The following is a 22,500-nucleotide window of genomic DNA, read 5'->3' as shown; positions in this document are numbered from 1 at the left end:
CGCACTGTGTTCTCTTCACCCACCCCTCCTCGCTCCTTCTCCCTCTCTCTCCTTTCCCTTCCACCTCTTCACTCTCCCTGCTCTCTCTGTCAGCAAAGTGATGGGTGATATTTGCTGGTATGGTAAATGTCAGTGTTCGTCAGTCAGTGTGTCTCCACCATAATTCCAAAAGCATGAAGCCTCATGTCCTGAAACTTTGCATGATTACTTCGGGGACTCCAAGGGAGCGCATGAATGAAAATTGGGTCTTTGGGCTCTCATTCTGATGGACCAAACTGTTTCAGAGCATTGGTGCTGCCAAAGCAGTTTCTTGGCAAGGGTTCTCCAAAGTGGTTTGCCATTGCCTTTCCTGCATTTGTTAGAGAAGGAATTTGGAATTTGTTCAGGGTGCTGGCAATAACTCACCTACTCTTGATGAAGGACAATGTGGAATCATTAAAATCAACCAACTAATGCCGGCAGATCCTTGCCTGTGAAACACTGGGATGACAGTTTATCGCTGGGCCAAGATTCAAAACCAGGCTCGAGGGTGAGAGGCGAGTGTGCGTACCTCTCAGCAATGTTTGTATACTGTATATATACACATACATACACACATCCATTGGGACCATACTCTGTGAAGAGTGTTGGTGCTGTCTCAGCAGTCTCCTTGGCTATTGGGCACAATCCTGGATGGATCGCCACTTCAACACAAGATACCAGCAAGCTTGCACTCATTTTGCCGACCTCAAAAGGATGACACAGGCAGAGTCAACCCCACCTGGTATTAATTCAACATCTGAGTGGGATTTGAACTCAGGATCCTAGGATCCCAAGCCCACCACCCCAACCATTAAGCCAATACCACGCACGCACGCACGCACGCACGCACGCACGCACGCACGCACGCACGCACGCACACACACACACACACACACACACACACACACACACACACACACACACACACGTTTGAAATGCTTTCAGTTGAAATGCTTTCCATGTATTTTGCCAGGTATAAATGGCAAACCCAGAAATCAATTCTGTGAAGCTTTGCTTATGCATCTCATGACAAAAATGCAATAAAGCATCACAATCACATGTCTAACGCCTCCATTTCATGTCGACAAGTTTTGGTGTGTCTTCAGGATGCAGGCTGACCTCCTCACATCCCGAAGATGTGAGCAAATCTAAAGTGGATCACATTCACCTTTGACAAATGAATGAACCATTAAAATGAATCCCAAATAAACCTATTTATCCATTGACTTTATTGTCCCAAATGTAAAAGTTTATTTACCTTTCCAAAATGCATGTTCATTCCTTGGAGGAAGCCGGATTTATAATTTGATTATCGACGTGAAGGATGTGATCATAACATAAAACAAAACTACTTTTATGGTTAATCTTTGGTTGGAATAGAAATAAAGTGCTATGTTGCTAATCATTGGTTCCGCTTGATTTGAAGTCTTCAGGATCTTTTAATGGTCTGATGGACCTTTTAAGACATTTTGGAAATGTCATTGTAATTTGAATATCAGCACATTTCAGTGCTTTTCTTGGTCGATTCACACTTTATCAACTTACTTTACTAACTTTCCAAAGGTAAGATGGCGGGTGGACTTTGAAAAGACATTTTTGCTATGCGAGGCCAAAAGGCACATCGTATGTTGAGATATAAATAAAATTTGCTTTTCATGCATTTCAATTCCTGCAAGGGGATAATGAGGAAACTTTATGCAGGAAACAGGTGCATACCTTATGGAATTTTTTTTTTGTGTCGTGGGGTAATCATGTAAAATATAAGGGAATAAATATTGCTTTAATGACTAGGCTCGATGAAATCCTGCCACGAAGCATTGTGTGCATGTTGCGGCACCCAGGGTGACACGGGGTTTAACAGACTGTTCTGTTATTAAGTCTCTGTCACTCCAAAGGAACAGCTGCCACAACCCTAACCCTTCTCATCCAACTGCTCCTCCTATTCTTCTTCTCCCTCATCATTACACCTATCCCCCAAATTCTCCCCCTCCCCTGATGTTTATCCTTTTTGTAATCATGCAACGACTACTACCTTTTTTCATTATTCCTTCGCACTTCTCCAATGATTGTCCTCCAAACACGACGTTGCTGCAATATTCCTCAGTCGACTGTGTAAGCTTTCACTTTTCTAGGTCTATTTGTCCAACTTCCCATTGCGGTATTTTATCATGATGGAGCGCCAATCTGAACCAAGGGCGAACCAGCCACATGAAACGAAACAAATGCACCAGTAATCAGGCCATTGTGTGCTGGTGCTCTGAGCCATTATCAATAGTTGTCCGAGTCAAAGGCAAAAAAATCACAGGATTTAGAGTAGGATATCTGCCGATGAAGACAGGTTGGGAAATAATATACTCATACCACTAAAAGTGTGATTTTTTTACTCGAAACAGTAAGAAAGCAAACAGAATGCTGAAACCACGAAAGCCTCATGTGTTGAAATTCCTGTTTGTATACGTTGTTGAAATATGTTGAAATAACTGATGAGGACACTACCACTATAACTTCTACTACGACTACTCGGACCACATCAACAGCCCAAATAATTCCCACCTTATTGCGGGTTCAACTTGGGAAAGCTTTTTGGCCGAAGTCTTTTATGAACCTGCTGGCCTGGCTAAAATTGGACTCATGCTGATTTTGGGCAGGAATATATAATTAGTTCAGGGTGTTGGCAACAACTGACGTACTCTCTGTGAATGATACCACTGTATCTTTCACATCCACCAGCTGAGTAAGGCAAGCAGACGGGACACTCACCTTACCGTCTATCTGAGGGACGGTGCACAAAGCAATGAATGTGAAGCACAAATCTGACCATTTATAGTCGTGTCGGGAATCAAACCCAGACGAGAAAACTCAAAGCTAAGTGTGCTAATCTCTGCACCATCCTTTCAGACAAACTATTGACGAAATACGACAATGAATCAAAATTTTAATCTATTTGGTCCTTGTGCAATTCTGCACACCTGTATTTCTGCAGAAATGTAAATAAACCCAAGACCGTTTTGCACAACCGTTTTGGGGTGACGGTCGATGATCTTTGTTGGGATCTCCGTTTACCCTCCTCGTTTCCCACTGGATGGTGCGTTTATCCGATTCCATCCATCACAAGTTTACTGTACTTTCCACCTCATAGCAAGTGTCAGCCTCCTTTCTCCTCGATTCCTGGACATCCCACTAACCTCGGGAGTGGTGTTGGAAAGATAAATGAAAGATTTACTAAACTTATAATTACACATCACCAACACCGAGAAAGAAAAAAAAAATTGTACCTCACTTGTATTACCCGAAACACCTAACCTCAGGATCCCTCACCTGGAGGCTCCACAACAGGAGTTGTGAAAGATCAGGGCAGCGTGAGCATGGCACAAGGTTATGAGGAAACTGCGAAGTTATGGATTCATCGCAATGGAAAAATGACCTCTTTGAATCCATCCGGAACTCTGGCCACCACTGGCATGCGCTTACTCAGTGACGATGCTTTCCATAAAGGAAGGGTTGGAGATGTGAACTGCTCAAATGCATACACATTCCCTGTATTCCAAAAGCATTCTCAGTGATCTTTACTGATATATTTTGTCTTTTATTCTAGCTTCCAACCAGTTGTACATACTGTATATATAAAATCTGTGTGTGTGTATATATACATATATATATATACATACATATATATATACATATATATATATATATATATACATATATCTATATATACATATATATACATATACATACATATACATATATCTATATACATATATCTATATACATATACATATACATATACATATACATATACATATATCTATATCTATCTATATATATATATATATATATATATATATATATATATATATATATATATATATATATATATATATATATATATATATATATACATATACATATATATATCAGAGCTAATGCGCAACTGTTTTGAACAAATCAACAGGGAAGCCAAACATCTGCGACTTAGCGGAAGAGAGAACTGTAAGTGTTTTAAGTTTACATGAGGCCCCATGAACATCAGCATCTTGAAGTCGTTTGCGAAAATATTATTCAAACTCACGTAGTGGGTGTGCGGCATGTCCGACTCAGATCAAAATTCACAAAACTGGCAAAGTGTGGAGCGATCCCGGATGCGATGAATCGAAAATGATTCGTAATTATAAAATGCAAACATTGTACAATACATCCATCAGGTCGAGTGGAGGGAAGAGCAAGTCAATCATGCACAGACCGAGCAATGAGGGATAGATACTTCAACTTTACTTTTGGAACAGTATGTGGAACTTCCAAGGAAAAGGCTTTTGGACATTGCGAAGTTGATGTGAAATATTTGCTCCGGCAGGATGTTCGAACAATAAGTATTTCTGGTTGCTTTATCGTGCTAATAACACAAACACGGTAATCACTCGTCACCAAGCAGCGGTGCACACCCATTAGCCTGTAGCGCTTATAACCGGGGGATAGGGGTTGCGGGAGGTTCGTTTGCAACTGAAGCCGCATCACTTGGTCAGCTGTTTTCATTTCTTCATCTGAATTTCATTTGTGCGTAAAGACAGCACGAATATATTGAGGCATTTGGCGCACAGGCGTCTCGGAACATAGTCAAGACATACGTATTATATTAACTATTAATTATGAACCTCCCAGATAAGGGCACAGGGGTGAGGAATATAGTGGAAAGGCAAACAAACAGTGGGTTCGTGGTGTGTGTGTGTTTTTGTGTGGTTGTGTTTGCGCACGCGTGCATTACACACTTGGCATTGTTTTGCGCATTTTTTTGCTGACCCCCTGCAAGGCTCCCAACTGCAGGCAGATACCCCCAAGCCGCTGTACTTTCACGTCTCAGAGAAAAGTGTGTGTTGAACAAAAGCGGAACATGCAGGACGCGAAACGAACTTGGGAAAGATGTTTATTCAAAGGGCAGGCGCCAGAACCATTAAGAGCGCAGCGAAGTTAAGCCGGTTGCGGTCAGCGCGTGTTCAAGATATCAGAAGTTGCGCCAACTGCCCAAGAGTCATCACCCCGGGCTTGCGATTTCATACGAATGCGGAGAGGGAATGAGGAATCTTCGAGCTCCATTCACGGTGTCATATGCTCCTTATTTATCATCGAAAGTGGACATGTCGGACCGTTTCGATGATGTGACTCGCAGAGGAACGCGCGCACACAATGCTTCCTATCCGAAAGAGTTGAGTCCACAACAAAAGCGACAACCGGAGGTCATTCAGTCCCTTTGTGGAAAAAAATGTTTTTTTTGTGAATGAAGAGTTGAAGCAGAAACGATCAAGCTGTGAATACGGCACGTACAACTCGGGCTCTTGTACGATATAATCATTTGGATGTACAACTACATTGAAAGGGTGCAAGGCACGCCGTCTCAGTTAGACGTACGTGATGGGTCTCGAGCAAAGTGGAATTTCGATCCATATTGGCATCTGTATCGATTATGTCGGTATCGAGAGAGAGTACAAATATTCACCTGATTCGCACCATCATATATATTTAAAAGGTACATGTGTATACGAACGTTATGGAAAGAACACGAGGAAGCACAATCGACGTAAAATAATAAATCAAGAGTGAAAGAGATGAGAGAGAGGGAGAGGGAGAGGGAGAGGGAGAGGGAGAGGGAGAGGGAGAGGGAGAGGGAGAGGGAGAGGGAGAGGGAGAGGGAGAGGGAGAGGGAGAGGGAGAGGGAGAGGGAGAGGGAGAGGGAGAGGGAGAGGGAGAGAGAGGGAGAGAGAGAGGGAAAGGGAGAGGGAGAGAGAGAGGGAGAGAGAGACAAAGAGAGAGGGAGAGAGAGACAAAGAGAGAGGGAGAGAGAGACAAAGAGAGACAGAGACACACACAGAGATACAGAGAGAACTTTTCTCAGTGTCTTTCTTGCGGACGTTTCAGCACGTTTACTTTAGGAACTCTGAAGCGCATTTTGCGCACATTGTGCTTCGACACAGCTGGTGAGTGAATGAAAAAGTAATGGTGAACAATAAAATCGCTGATGGAGTTGGTAAAACACAAAATGGATTGATGTTTAGCAAGTTAAAATGATATACTACATGGCACACCAAAGTTTTAACCCAGTTAAGCGTGACAGGTACAAAGGAGGAGTCCGGGTGTGAGCCCCTGCACGGACCGTCGGTTGTACTTGGGTACGCAAGGTGTGCCACACTCTGCTCACCTTTTTTGCGCCGTGGGTTCGCCTGCTTTCTCCGCTGGCACTTGGCCGCATCCACCATCTCCGCAAGCATCGTCTCGGCTTCGGGTGATGCTGGCGTTTCGCGAGCTCCAGCCGGGTTTCCCACCGCTGAGTGTGGCGGCTGTCTCTTCCAAAAGAGTTACAGTTTAACGGGTGTGGGGAGTCGGGAGGCTTCGGGGTGCATCGGGAAGTGGCGTCCAGTCTGCACGTCCGCGTGTCTGTTTGTGACTGAGTCGATGGACATGTGTGAGGATAGAGTGTAAGATGGGGGTTGACGGAGTTTGGCTGTGGTGGTGGTGGTGGGGGGCGATGGGGGTGGGGAGGGTGGGGCTGGTGACAGTACCACGAGTGGAACGAACGCGGTGAGAGGAGAAGGGGAAGCCGTCAGGGGCAGGGGGAGGGGCGGAGAGAAGAGGGGGCCCAGCCATGCTCACCGACGACCCGGTACACCACCCTTCGGCGCCAGGCGGAATCGGCGCCCTGCTTGATGGATGGACAGGGGTCGCCTTGTGCCCAAACCTGCATGGTCGTCATACCGGCTGACCCTCATGGGCTAAGGATCACCAGGAAGAGCTCGTGGAAGGAGGGGGGGGCAGGGGTCTGATCTGATATTAATTGTGACTACAACAAGCAGCACATCTCGTAATGACGAAGAATATTAACACTATTATGCAACCTGTTACCTGAAAAGTTCTTCCAATATGTTTGGTTGATCAAGGTTGGTGATCTCAAGAATACAATATCCCTACCGCCACCACCACTCCCCCCCCCACCCCACCCCAACATGTCCATTCTACCCCAGCCTGTCCTTCACCCCCTCAAACGTTGCAGCGGACTCTCGAAACGTGATGTATTCGAACGCATCGCCAAAGACGAGCACAGACGTGACGTTCCTTTCGAAGCAAAGAGAAGCTTCACGAATCTGATAAGATTACGAGGCAAGGAAGGTTCACAGAACTTGAATTAGATCCTGTTGTGGGGGGAAACTGACAAATGCGATTCCTCGGATGGCGAGAAAAATCAGTTTTAGTGAAATATTTGGTCTCGGAAAGTTTTCTTATCTGGCTCTCGCAAACTTGGGCAGATAATGGTGCCAAGTGGAGCCACGAGAGTGTTTGTCTCAGTTTCGGTTTGGAACTCCGGTCGTTTAATTGGAGCGAGCATGCAATGCCTTATATAATGGTTGTGTTACAAGGATGTGTATTTATTTATAACTTTACACGGTGATTGTGCGGAGCGCGCAAATATGGTCTGTCCTAATAATCAGCGCACACACTATGGAGGAGTGCGGAGATTCTGAATCAGGGCAGTGGTGGTGGTGGTGGTGGTGGTGGTGGTGGTGGTGGTGATGGTGGAGGCAGGAGGATGTTTGGTAGAGTACTTGGCAGCACTCATTGGATCTCAGAAAAGGGTGGGACTTGGGTAAAGCAGATGAATATGGAGAGAGATATTGTATATCATCAAGTCCCATCTAAGTAACACCGCCAACCCCTCAATGCCACCACCAACTCACCACCTTTACAGTCCCAATTCCTCGCACAGGCTTAACATTCCAAACTCCGCGACCAAACTTTTTCGATACTTTTACAACTCCCATGACGAGGCTAACTGAAGCTAAATACACACTTTAGACACAATGACATATTATGTATTCGCAGTGCAAACGAAGATGCACCATCTACCCCCAAGGAGGCAATGCCCCCTCTTTTGTTCTCCCCAGTTGTCAGTGTTGAACGTTTCGTTTGACAACGGCATGTCCCGACTCTGTTTACCCTCTGAGAGCGTCTTCCGAGCAATGCATGGCGTTTCGAGGGTGTTGCACCGTTTAATTTGCGCAAATTCGCGACGTCAATTTGGCATCCCTTGGACAAGGATCCTTGTCACTTCAGGTCTTAATTCGCTTAGCCTTCCGTTGTGTAGTGGCGGCTCCACATCGGTTCGGTGCTAGTGCCGAGTCCCCCAATCGTACACCTGTCACGCTTCGAAACCCGCACCGAAGGTCACCAAAGCGCTTGAACGTTCTGCTTTATAGCGACGTTTCGTTCCTGACAAATGCTTGTTAACCTCATCTGGGAGGTCCACGGATGACAGAAACCTTGAAAAACAGTAATTAGGTGTGAAATTAGCTGTGAAGGTTCGGGGCGTTAATTTGAGGTTTAATAACGTGCCAGGATATGTATATGTATATATATATATATATATATATATATATATATATATATATATATGTATATATATATATATATATATATATATATATATATATATATATATATATATATATATTGTACATACATACATGCTAGACTGCCAGTTATAATGGCCGACACCCTGTTGATATACCTCATTTGGGCAAAATCTTTGATGGTGCTTGATCAAGGTAAGAACCCAGGCAGGAGGGGTTGGGAGGGTTAAGTTGCATTCCCAGCGAAGAGAGTGGTGAGTGTGGAGGAGAGGGTGTGGGGTTGTGGGGGGTGGGGGGCTGGGAGAGGGCAAAAAATGGATAGGACGAAGTCGTGAGATTGAGGAATCCAAGCTTAAAAATCTGAGCAAAGAGCGCATTTACCTCGCACAATATATTAATGGAAAATGCGTATAATTCATCTACATTTCCACCGATTATTAAAATCGTCACGGAATAACGCAGAATTAATTTGCTTTCGACCACAACACAAACGTTGATTGTAAACTTAATTGAAGGTAATACAATTCCTCATCTTTGAAACAATGAGGAATATAGATTGATATACATATTCCGAATGATGTGCTTAGGTAGCGAACAAATTTGGTGCTTCAGTATAATGTGTAATTTGACTTGATGCATGCCAAAGTCCGAGATACTGTTCTCTTCTCTGTGATGTCACAATGCACCTTCATTAATTTCCCTTCATTTCACTTTTCTATTGAAGAATCACTGTATATACTGTGTATGTTGGGCAGGCGAGGCAAAAGCCAGAGAGGCGCAGTGCATGTCACGGGCAAGGAACCTTTTCCTGTCATAGATATTAATTCTCGGCTACAGCAGACTTGGTAGTATATGATAATAAATACTGTATGTATATATGCTGCACCTTTGCTCTTGCCAGAATAAATCATTGATTATTATTATTGCTGACATGAGATACACTGTATGCATTGAGTACGTTTGTACATGTAAAAGAGATAGAGTATGCCATGACATGTACTTCTGTCCAATATGCATAAAACACAGAGAGTATATGATTATATTTCTTATGAGGACCACTCATGAGAGGCACAAGGTGTTACTCAACAGAAATCCAAGTCAAGAAGATTCTGGATTGTATTCGATGGAGCACCATATCAGTCGTATAAAGTGGAGGTGTAAGTGATACCGCTGGACTCAAGGGGTGAACACGGTCCTTGGTGCCAAGTAGTGGTGCATCCCTGGCATGCACATCAGCCATTCACTTATGTGGACTCCTTGCAGATATCCGAAAGCTTTGCAGACATCGCGAGCGATGCCAGAGTGTCAAGAGATTCGCAGAACTCCAGTAGAGCCGTGGACAACCTGCGAACTTCATGCGGCATGGGTGTTACCGACCGAATGGGTGATCGGACTAGATATGATGCTGTCTGCTCTTGCTGTCAAACAACCACGAAAACGCTGTCTAACAAACACAAATGATTGGAACTCCAAATGAGATTTTACTGTTTACATCATCCGTGACCATGCTTACATGATGTAATGGAGCACTGGATTAATTCAGCAGGTTTTATATATTTTTCCTTTTGTTCAGGGGAACATGCAATAAATTAGCAGAAGCAAAAATAATAATAAAAAAAAGACATGCATGAAGCAATGTTTTAAAATCGATTATTTACTTCATCCCTTCATATATGTACATATATTATATATATATATATATATATATATATATATATATATATATATATATATATATATATATATATATATATATATATATATATATATATATATATATATATATATATATATATATATACACCGTATCTCTCTATATACATATAGACTAAAGTATATCTAATATATACAGCTCTTTCTAACGACTGGCTGATTGACTCACCGATGTAAATGTTTAATACCTTCGAGGTGGCGTAGAAAGCTGAAATCTTGGATAATGATAGAACACGAAGGCAACATCCCAGAAATAAATATATAAAACGTCAGAAATTGTCTGTAAACGAAAACATTAACGAATAAGATTCGGCCGGTGCAGGCTCTGTCTGCTCACCGCTGGTAGACAATGGAGCTGACACTGGAACTGGTTTCCAGGCAACGGTAACAAGTACCACTTCTCCCTCTTATTTTGTAACTTTTGCCATGTTTACATTAAATATTACTGTAGCTGTAAACTTTTCAATAAAGAGCTCATTCTAATCACGAATTGATGATTTACTTGAGTTATTTATCTGCTTGCAGAATGCAAGCACGATGGGATTTTAAAACAGTCGAAGGTTGGTCATAGTTTTATTAAGTTAATATTATGAACATGCAACATTTTTAGTTTGTCTTTTAGCATGCATATCTTTGTAACCTAGTGCTCTTGAATATAAATCTCTCTCACAATCCACTTTATCAAGTATATAAAGTTTATATTTATGATGTTTACATGGAGGATGCACCCTGAGTAGTTGCTTGCAATGTGCACGCTTGCCCCCATATAAATTAGGTAAATCGTTTTTATGTGACAAATATGCATTACATCTGAGAAGATAGTATTTTGTCCCCTTTCCTGCCCCCCCTCCCCACATTTTCTATTTCCCTATTTGTCTTTCACTTCTATCTATCTCTCTCTCTCTTTCTCTCTTTCTCTCTCTATTTCTCTATCTGTATTTCTAAAATTATCTTTCACTTCACACCATTATCTGGCATCCGCTTCATTACACATTCGCAAACTATGCCTTGATGCTGGGGTTCCAAGGGCTAAGATGCTGGAAGATGCTAGAACCTTCCACCCAACCATAACCCCCCTCTGCGCGATGTGAATGCGGCACAGCTGGGCCAATCATGAGAAGACACAGTGGGGCTCTTCAGCTGGGAGAAGCGCACTTTTCCAGGTACTGGAGGAGAATAAAAGGGTGGACTTGACTCGGTTTGCTCTCTCTCACAGGACCACCACAGCAAGAGAAAGAGAGAGCAGTTTTCCCCCGAGATTTCCCTGCTCATAGTTTGTGTCCTCAATACAGAGTTTTGTGCTTCTCTTCGCACCTCATGCTTGCCATTTTCACACTACACGCATTACCCCATGCACATTTTCTTCTTCTTCTTTACATTTTTCTCCAGTTTGCTTTTCTTCATGGCGGCTTCGACACGACCTGGCCCCGGCACCTTCAGCGCCACAGCTAGAACATGCTTTGAACGCAACCCCCCCCCCCCCACATTCGAACAGAATGAGCCGTCATGGAGCCATGGAACATCGCGCAGGTTTTGTAATACCATTAATACTATACTATTATCATAAGTGTTATTATTTTGCGATTAGAAGCGGCCTTGGAAAAAACCACGATTAGCCATCTTAACATGGATATACAACTTAACATTAATTTCGCCCAAGGTAGAAAACCCCCATGGTGAGAGGGGACAGGGGGGGGTGAAGTCACTATAACCTCCATCATGTGGCCCTCAGTCCTCCTGTCAAGTTTGGTTGACATTGAATAAGTAACGACTGAATGCATCGCGGTCAAATAAAGACAGACAGACAGACAGAGATGCCAAATTGTATATTTTAGCATGATTATGAATTACTAGTGCGTGCCCGTACGTGTGTGGCCATACGTGCAAAAAAAAACAAAAAACTTTCAAACCGCGTGCCAGAAACAACAACCACACAGGCCGTTCCTTCGCTCTGACGTGCCCATACGTGTGTGGCCGTACGTGCAAAAAAAAAAAAAAAAAAAAAACTTTCAAACAACCACACAGGCCGTTCTATCGCTCTTGTAAAAGACGACTGGATTGGGGCATTGTGTTTATCTATAAATGCGCATAAGAAATCGAGAAATTATTAGAATACACTAAGTCATCACTATCCGGAAGTCCGTACGTTGTAACCCGTAATGGGGAACGCGCTCTAACTTGGCCATAACTTGGGAACAACTTGTCTGATTAATTTCAAACCTTTTGAAAGGCAAAGAAACAGAGATTGCTGGAATTATCGAGAGATAGAAGATAGATACTGTGGGTGCAAAACACCAAGCAACGTGTTCTGTCATTGGTGACTAAGGCACCCTTTCCCCTTCGGCCACGCCTATGCAGCAACGTGTCCTGTCATTGGTTTGGTAAATAAATGGCCATAACTTGGGAACCACTTGTCCGATTAATATCAAACCTTGAAAAGGCACATACTCAGGTCCCCAGCAATATACCTGGCAAGTTTCAATTAGATCGCACCAGTGGTTGTCGAGAAACAGCGGTCACACACACACACACACACACACACACACACACACACACACACACACACACACACACACACACACACACACACACACACACACACACACACACACACACACACACACACACACACACACACATTGCTGGAATTATAGATAGATGAAGAAACATTTTTTCCAAATTAAGTTTTTTATTCATAATTGAAGAGATCAAAGGAAACACTGTTGTAGTTGAATGAGGTTACATGTCAGCAATGCCTGCACAAAACATTTACAAATCAAAATTCATTGGTTGCAAAAGTATTCAGCCCGTCAGGAACTTGGTGGAAGCACCCTTTGCAGCAATGACTGCTACGAGTCTTTTTTGGTTGGTCTCTACCAGATTTCCACAACCAGATGGTGAAATATTTGCCCATTCTTCAAGTTGAAAATTGCTCCAGTTCTGCCAAGTTTGATTGGGATCGTCGATGGACTGCAATCTTCAAGTCTTCCCATAAATGTTCAATTGGGTTCAAGTCAGGACTTTGACTGAGCCACTCAAGAACATTAATATTTTTCTTGTACAGCCACTCTATTGTAGCTTTAGCTTTGTGCTTCGGATCATTGTCCTGCTGAAATGCGAATCTCCTACCCAGTTTTAGATTAATGGCAGACTCAAGCAGGTTTTCATCAAGGATTTTCCTGCTCTTTGCACTGTCCATTGTCATTTCTATCCTGACAAACTTGCCAGTATCTGCTTATGAAAAGCAACCCCCTAAATATGATGCTGCCACAACCATGCTTGACAGTAGGGATGGTGTTGACTGGGTGATGTGCAGTGTTATCGGCTTGCGCCAGACGTAACACTTTGAATATCGAGCAAAAAGTTAAATATTTGTCTTGTATGATCGCAAAACGTTTCTCCACATGCCTGCGCTATCATTAAGATGATTTTTTGCAAACTCCATACGAGCTCTTAGATGCGACTTTTCAAGTAATGACTTCTTTCTTGCATCTGGTCCATAGAGGCCAGATGTTTTGAAGGGAACAGGATATTCTTCGTTGATGAACACTGACCTCCATCTTGGACATAGAACACTGCAGATCTATCAAATTCATTGTTGGATTTACAGTGATATTCTGAACCAGTTTCCTGCTTTCTCAGCCGCCGAGTTTGGATAGGCGACCTCATCTGGGTTGAGTTTAGGTGATATTATAGATCTTCTACTTCTTAATGATGGATTTCACCGCACTCAAAAGGATAATGAGTGACTTTGAAATCTTCTTATAACCCTCTCCTGAATGGTTCTTCTCCACCACTTTATATATATATATATATATATATATATATATATATATATATATATATTGTTGCGGTCTTCGCGCCCGCCGGCGTGCGACGGCCACGTAACTCGAATCGCGGCACGTCGCCCACCGGACGGACAATCCAGTCGTGACCCTCTCGGACTAACGCCGGGAACCAGTCACGGGTGGACCTTTCGGTCTCACCGCGATCGAGCCAATCAGCCCCCGCGTGGGATAGGGTTGCTCGCCAAATTCGAACTACCTAAGTACCCACGCGGAGGGTAGACCGGGCGATCGCACCTCGCCGCAGGTCGACTTCGGACACGGGCCACTTAAGCGACCCGTTCCGTACTATCAGAATAACCGAGCGGTGTTATCGTCGACCTCGACGGTTCGATTAATTATCGGGCGTATTCAGCCCACTACCAACCCTTTACGTGAAGCAAGATGGGGATTCAATGGAGGAAAAGACGAAGCGAAGCGGGAGAACAGTTCAACAATAAAGCACATTTATTCGCGACACACGGGAAGCACACAAATACAATTCCACCAAATGCACACAAAAAAAGAAAACACAATTCCATTTACACAAAAAGCAAACATAAAAGTGAAAACACAGTGCAGAGCTAATACCGACTACCGAGCACACGGCAACACTTATACAATTCTACTTCACAGACGGCGCCGACAACACATACCCAAAACCAAGGAAAAGAAATACCTCAAGAATGAGGCGGCCTGAGGCCGAGACCGGGTCGGGCCTACCCGTCTGGTGATGAGACGCGGAGCGGCGATGGCCCCGCAACCCGCGGGCCTCGTGGACAGTGCCTGGCAGGGGTGGGAACGGGGCCCCCTTGGTCGCACTATCTCAGCGCGGGGGGAAACAGGAGGGGGTTGCTGATGCTCGGGGTATAGAGGATCTTTATTATCCCTGGTGTGCGTCTCCACCTCGGCCAGGTCGCGCTGCCGGCCTCCCTCGGGCGTGCAGCTCCTGGCACCGACGCGAGCACCCCTTCGTCTGACTCTCTTCAGCTTCTCCAGCCACTGCAGGCTTCGGGCTCCCGACTTCCACACTCTTCTCTCTCTTCTCCGACTCCTTCTCGTTCTCGTTCTCCTTCTTCTTCTTGTTTGCGACTCTCCTCTGACTGACGAACACCGTCCTTTTATCCCCCCGTAACTTCGCCTTTGACCCCCTCCCTTTGACCTTTCACCTCGCTCCCCATTGGCCCGAGAAAAAGTGGGCGTGAAGGCTTTTTGATCCACAAATTTGCATATATCGATCGTTCTGGAGGCGGGGCCAAATCGCCCCTCGCTCACCGATTGGACGGCAAAAAGTGGGCGTGTGTCGTTTTTGATCCGTTTTTGAAGCACAAAATCCGTGATTTTGTACACGCTGTTCGACGCGCGTTCTGCATGAGTCCAACACCGGTACCCACAGCGGGGCAAGAACGGTGGCGATGCTACGGTTGTGAGGTGTGCGTGAAGGTCGTGGCGGTTGTGGTGAAGCGGTGGTTGTGGTCGGTGGTTGATGTTGTGGTTGTGATCATGGCGGTTGGTCCAAAATAAAGATAGTAAAAGAAAAACGGCTATCCTGAAGAGTCGCAGCTCGCATAAATGACATGTATTCCCACTAGACAACGGGTTTGGGCCTAACTACACATGCACTTACCGAGATACCTCACCTAAGGGACCTGAATGGTGGTTTGCGAATCTGGTAACCACAACACTACCCCCTTCCCTTTTACAGACTCGTCCCGAGTCGTCAAATTTTCGTGTGCCATCATGTGTAGTTTTCCCCTAGTACATTTTACCTACGGATCCCTGAGTGCGACATTCATGGTATTCGTGTCCCCAAAATAAATAACCTGAGGGCTGCGTAACTATCTAAACAAACTCACTCACACGGACGACTTAAATAAAATTGCCGGCGCTAAGACAAACATGCCGGGGGCGCACTCATATGTACAGTACATCTTACCTTAACTTACAAATCTTACACTAAACCATGGCCCAGGATCATTGAACTCTGCAAAAGAAAGCAGTTAGCAGGGAGCCAGGCTGCCCGCATGCAGTCTCTGGCTCAAACAATGCAGGTGACAGGGAACGTGGCTGGCTGCTCACACGCAGTCCAAGGCCTTCCCTTTTGAACTGAACGCAGTGAACCACAACGGTGCATGGGCCGCACAACGCAGTCTCCGTGCCAGCTCAAGTGGCACACGCAATGAGCACAACGAATGGATGCATGAACACAAACACGGTGCACGGGCCGCCACTGCAGGCCCGTGTTGTAGCTGCCAACAGGGCAGTTCTCGCAGCTTGCAAACTGTTGCCTTGCGGATCCTGGCGCACATGGAAATGAACAGGGGGGGCAAAGCAAAAATTGAACGGGGCTGGTGAACGTGGGCAGTGGGCATGGCATGGCAAAGGCAGCAGGCAAACACAGCCCGCAGAAGAAGGCCGCTGCAGGCAAACACAGCCCGCAGAAGAAGGCCGCTGCAGGCAAACACAGCCCGCAGAAGAAGGCCGCTGCAGGCAAACACAGCCGGCAGACGAACTGGCCGGCACAGGCCTCGAAGAAAAACAGCCAGCAGATGAACTGGCCGGCACAGGCCTTGCAGCACACAGCTGCCGATGAACTTGGCCGGCCTTTGCCGTTCAGTGGAGGTTGGTGGAGGGAGTGCGGTGGTGCTGGCCACTTGGAAGGCGGGCTCGGACCTACCTACCTGTCTCCCTCCCACCTATCGCCTTTGCCTGTCACTGTACATACCCACTCCCTTAATTTGTCAAACCCCAATTTAGCCCCAACTTATTTTTTTATTTTTATGTTTACTTCCCCTCTATAAATCGTCCCCTAACCCCCTTTATCGTCTTTGTTCGGCTAACCTATCCTGTCACCTAGCCTACTCCCAACCCCTACGTTCCCTTCCCGGAGGGGAACAAGGGAGAGCTAACGTCCTGTGTCGAGGCCCAACGAAGCCTCAGAATGGCCTCCCCAGAGTTCGGCGATCTTAACACCAAGTGGGTCCAGCGGCCCACAACGACAGCGAGGGGATGGATGGTGCGGAGGGGTACATCTCCGAATCTACCCTATCCATTTAACTGTTAAACTACCCCGGGGCTTTCAACAAGCGCCTCTCGCTTAAACTATTGGTTCTAACAACCCAGATTCCCGTCGCCTGTGTTGGTGTCCTCACAATCTCGGGCCTTGCCCCCCAATTTTCTCTCCGTGCCCTCACACGGTCTCCTGGCTGGGACACGTGGCTCCCTTTGGCAGGCACGACCCTCTGCCGATTCTCCCGCTATGGCACCCCCGGGCACTACACTGCCTCCGAGCCTACCAGCTCCCTAACACCGGGGAGTTCCCCCCCATGGCACCTCCCCTGAAACGCACACGTGGCAGGCCGGCCTCCCGGGCCCCTTTCCGAGGGTCACCCGTGCCCACAACACTGCCCACGCGGCTAATGGCGCCCCGGGCCCCCGCACCAAGCAGGCGCACCCGTGCCCACTACTCTATCCCGGCCCCCCACGGGCCCATGGCCTACCGCGGCCGACTAGCCTGGTGCCCGGGGTACCCACTCAGCGATACTCACCTTTCGCAGCCACGCTCCCAAGCCCGTCAACAGGGCTCCTGCACCCCTCCAAATGGGTTTCGAGCCTACATTCCCACCAACAGCAAAACGACCTCCATTTTGTAAATTTGACTAACCCAGCTAACTCACTTTACTCTGACCCCAGGGTCCCTTGGGCGGGAGTCACTCCTCCCCCCAATCACTCATCGCACCATGCATTCCCCATTCGCTCCACTCACACAGACCCGCTGGCCTCACTCACTCAACAAGTACTCACCTCACAACTCACCAACTCTTCAACACACACACCGCTGAACTCTGCCATCCTTCTAACTACATCCCCTAACGAACTCGTGCTCCCACGTCGTCCCTTAAACTATAGCACGTTCCTTTTAACACTACGTAGCTAAGCTACGTCCCCACTACACATCCACAATCTGTCTCTGTCTCCTAACTCAAAAATTCATTTTATTTCCCAACCTAAATCTGGCTACAATCCCTCTAACTAATCCATTCCACGGACTCCATGAGGACTTACCCCTGCCCCATGAAGTCGGTCTAACTAAGCTAACCCTTCCCCCTAACTAGTTTCCATCCTGTGCCCAGGGTAAGGGGGTCTTTCACCCCATGCCCAGGAATCCTGTACACCCGAAAGTGAGGCTTGCTTTTTTTTTTTTTTTTTTTCATGCGCAGCACCTGCGCGGCAACTCAGAGCTCGCGCACTTTGCACCTGCCCGTGACGTCATGCAGCTGCACGTGTTCCTCGTCCCTCCTTGGACGGTGCCATCCGGCAGAGATACCCCTCCTGCCGGATTCCAACCCCACGTGCAGCCATGACGTCACCGTGCGCAGAAAAAAACACAAGCCCCACGTCTCGAGGGGTTCCCCACGCGAACACATGTGCTTTGCCCGTTGGAGCTTAACACACACGATCGCGTGGAGAACCCGTCCGGTCCAAATCCATTTACCTGCCTAAACTTTGTCCGTCCGCGGGATCGGCAAATCCACCGCGTGCGTTTCCGGACCGGGACTTCACTCTCGCAAGCGAGCACGTGGTGGTCTCGTGCGTTGCACAGCACGAACCGCGTGCTCACTGCTGGGTGAACCCGGCACGGTCCTCGAAACAACTACAGCCGCTACCCGGCTTTCTTGACTCGCATGTCGCCGTCGTCGTCTCCATTCCACACACGCATACCTGCGTGTCACGACGCACACAGTCCACTCAATCACATTCACACGGGGAGACGCGGCTGCGTGCTCCCGCATGCCGACCGACATCTCCCTCTCATACCGCTCTCTCACACACACGGTCTCCCTGGCACACAGCGACCTTGCACATGGCCGTTCACTCACGCGTGCGGGGGCACTCACCCGCGGTGCCTCACTCGCACTCCGTGCCTCATCCACACACGCGGGGGCACTCACCCGCGGTACCTCACTCATACTCCGTGCCTCATCCACACACGCGGGGGCACTCAACCGCGGTGCCTCATCCACACTTCGTGCCTCATCCACACACGGTGTGCTGGGAAGCACGTACTCCGGCAACATCGCCACCACACCACTCACACGTGGTGCCTCATTCATACTGGCCGTTTCATCCACACACACGGCCTCTCTCACACACGGTGCCTCATCCACACACGGCGTGCTGGGAAGCACGCACTCCGGTACCATCGCCACCACACCACTCACACACGGGGTCGCTTCCACACACGGGGACGCACTCACGCCTTGCACCACACACACAGGGACAACCACACTGGGGATTCGAGTCCCCACAAGGGTCTCCGGGGCCTCTATACCCCCCAAGCTCTCCGTGCACCCGTCCACAGCACTCGTCCCCTCAACCTCGCAAAGCACGACCGAACTCACCTGGTCGTGACTCGCCTCAAGGGGGCATACTCCCTCCCCTCGTTCCTGGAGGAGGCCATCCAGGTGCTCGCACCGGGTCCCTACACGCTCCGCGAGCTCACCCCCATTATCCTCCACTACCTCCGTGTGTGTGTGTGCGTCACTTTCCCCATCTTCATCGTGTAGTCTTCCCTCTATTTTTTCTGTCTCCCGTGTCTCTGCCAACTCTTCACCCTTTACCTCCCTTGTCTCAACTATTATTTCTGTTGTCGTCACCTCGTGTCTCGTCTCACACGTCTTGGTCTCCCCATTTAATTTTTCCCTTTCGGTCATCGTCACGACCCTCGCCCAACACGTTCCACGAATTATTTTTTCACCCGCCTCCACCGCGGGCCTGTCAGCCGTTGCACCCCCACCCAGCTCGTTTGCTCCCACACGTGGAGTCGCCATTTTTATCTCCCCGGTCACGGCCTTCATGCCCGCCTGCAGGCTTCGGCCCATGTTCTGCGTCTCACCCCGCAGCTTTTTCATTTCCTCCTTCATGTTTGTTTCCATTCCGTTCATTTTTGTATCCATCTTTTCGTTTATTTGTTGTGTATTCGCATCCATCGTCGTTTTCACTTCATTCATTTGCTTGTTCATGTCTTTCATTTCGTTTGTGTTTGCATCCATTTTTTCGATCATTTTCGCATTCATCTTTTCGTTCATTGCCGCCAGCATGGCGCATAGCTGGGCCATGTTGGATGCACTCAGCTGAGCCGTTTCGGCAAGGGTTGGGGAAGGGTCTTGGTGGAGAGGGGGGGGGGGAGGTGTCATACACTGCGGCCGATGCCGCTCCCATTTCGGGCTCTGGGTTCAGTTGGGCGAGTCCGTGTTCCTGCACAATCAACATTTCCTGCTCGGGGATTCCATCCTGGGCCATGGACTCTACATTATTACACATATACATTTCTAATACCCCCGGCTCCCGCTCGCCTTGAGACGCCATCTTGCTTCTCGTGAAGGGTTAATTTGCTCGCTCGTAATTTGGAGGGAATCGGGGGTCGCTTCTCTCACCCCTGGACCGATTCCCGTGAATTTCGCTGGAGACAGGAGAGCCTGTTGTCCCGCTCTCCAATACCAGTGCCGCGAGGAGGGCGATGAATTTGTATCGCACGACCTGACACCAGTGTTGCAGTTTTCGCGCCCGCCGGCGTGCGACGGCCACGTAACTCGAATCGCGGCACGTCGCCCACCGGACGGACAATCCAGTCGTGACCCTCTCGGACTAACGCCGGGAACCAGTCACGGGTGGACCTTTCGGTCTCACCGCGATCGAGCCAATCAGCCCCCGCGTGGGATAGGGTTGCTCGCCAAATTCGAACTACCTAAGTACCCACGCGGAGGGTAGACCGGGCGATCGCACCTCGCCGCAGGTCGACTTCGGACACGGGCCACTTAAGCGACCCGTTCCGTACTATCAGAATAACCGAGCGGTGTTATCGTCGACCTCGACGGTTCGATTAATTATCGGGCGTATTCAGCCCACTACCAACCCTTTACGTGAAGCAAGATGGGGATTCAATGGAGGAAAAGACGAAGCGAAGCGGGAGAACAGTTCAACAATAAAGCACATTTATTCGCGACACACGGGAAGCACACAAATACAATTCCACCAAATGCACACAAAAAAAAGAAAACACAATTCCATTTACACAAAAAGCAAACATAAAAGTGAAAACACAGTGCAGAGCTAATACCGACTACCGAGCACACGGCAACACTTATACAATTCTACTTCACAGACGGCGCCGACAACACATACCCAAAACCAAGGAAAAGAAATACCTCAAGAATGAGGCGGCCTGAGGCCGAGACCGGGTCGGGCCTACCCGTCTGGTGATGAGACGCGGAGCGGCGATGGCCCCGCAACCCGCGGGCCTCGTGGACAGTGCCTGGCAGGGGGTGGGAACGGGGCCCCCTTGGTCGCACTATCTCAGCGCGGGGGGAAACAGGAGGGGGTTGCTGATGCTCGGGGTATAGAGGATCTTTATTATCCCTGGTGTGCGTCTCCACCTCGGCCAGGTCGCGCTGCCGGCCTCCCTCGGGCGTGCAGCTCCTGGCACCGACGCGAGCACCCCTTCGTCTGACTCTCTTCAGCTTCTCCAGCCACTGCAGGCTTCGGGCTCCCGACTTCCACACTCTTCTCTCTCTTCTCCGACTCCTTCTCGTTCTCGTTCTCCTTCTTCTTCTTGTTTGCGACTCTCCTCTGACTGACGAACACCGTCCTTTTATCCCCCCGTAACTTCGCCTTTGACCCCCTCCCTTTGACCTTTCACCTCGCTCCCCATTGGCCCGAGAAAAAGTGGGCGTGAAGGCTTTTTGATCCACAAATTTGCATATATCGATCGTTCTGGAGGCGGGGCCAAATCGCCCCTCGCTCACCGATTGGACGGCAAAAAGTGGGCGTGTGTCGTTTTTGATCCGTTTTTGAAGCACAAAATCCGTGATTTTGTACACGCTGTTCGACGCGCGTTCTGCATGAGTCCAACACCGGTACCCACAGCGGGGCAAGAACGGTGGCGATGCTACGGTTGTGAGGTGTGCGTGAAGGTCGTGGCGGTTGTGGTGAAGCGGTGGTTGTGGTCGGTGGTTGATGTTGTGGTTGTGATCATGGCGGTTGGTCCAAAATAAAGATAGTAAAAGAAAACCGGCTATCCTGAAGAGTCGCAGCTCGCATAAATGACATGTATTCCCACTAGACAACGGGTTTGGGCCTAACTACACATGCACTTACCGAGATACCTCACCTAAGGGACCTGAATGGTGGTTTGCGAATCTGGTAACCACAACAATATATATATATATATATATATATATATATATATATATATATATATATATATATATATATATATATATATATATATATATATATATATATATATATATATATATATATATATATATGACTTCTCTGGAAAGCTTCTTGGTCTTCATGTTGGCCTTATTGGTTGACGAAGTGAGTTGTACCAAAAAACGCCTTAGATAAGTGGAGGGGCTTAATTTTTAAGTTAAACCACTGATTACATACAGGTGACCCCTATTATACTTATTTTGGAACCTTTCAAACAAATAATTTGCTCCTGATGTGATGTAGGGTGAATTAGGCAAAGGGTTTGAATACTT

At 47.4% G+C, this 22,500-nt stretch overlaps 2 protein-coding genes across 6 annotated transcripts in view; one reads left to right on the top strand and one right to left on the bottom strand.

Annotated features, from left to right (window-relative positions):
• Nucleotides 1-22,500, bottom strand: part of LOC147030395 (zinc finger E-box-binding homeobox 2-like) — a 276,269-nt gene that overhangs the window by 150,665 nt on the left and 103,104 nt on the right. For 3 of the 5 annotated variants that reach the window (XM_085874394.1, XM_085874389.1, XM_085874395.1), the window contains exon 1: nt 6,212-6,538. The exons of 1 other annotated variant lie outside the window; for it this stretch is intronic. Coding sequence is in view for 3 of the 4 variants with exons in the window: in XM_085874389.1 (XP_085730515.1) it covers nt 6,212-6,281 (70 nt within the window). In the remaining variant the exon portion in view is untranslated. Of the gene's footprint in view, nt 1-6,211; nt 6,539-22,500 lie in introns of those variants that run through there. One more of the 5 variants, XM_085874391.1, reaches the window with a different exon arrangement.
• Nucleotides 8,549-22,500, top strand: part of LOC147030396 (uncharacterized) — a 23,043-nt gene continuing 9,091 nt past the window's right edge. Inside the window, exon 1 of the mRNA XM_085872039.1 lies at nt 8,549-8,609. Within this exon, the coding sequence (XP_085728165.1) occupies nt 8,549-8,609 (61 nt within the window). The remainder of the gene's footprint in view (nt 8,610-22,500) is intronic.

Source organism: Eptatretus burgeri, chromosome 3 (genome assembly GCF_056783735.1).
Source record: "Eptatretus burgeri isolate ZD-2024b chromosome 3, Ebu_testis_v1, whole genome shotgun sequence".
Classification (NCBI taxonomy): domain Eukaryota; kingdom Metazoa; phylum Chordata; class Myxini; order Myxiniformes; family Myxinidae; genus Eptatretus; species Eptatretus burgeri.
The sequence above is the reverse complement of the archived record's forward strand: the minus strand, read 5'-3'. Positions and strand labels throughout refer to the sequence as shown.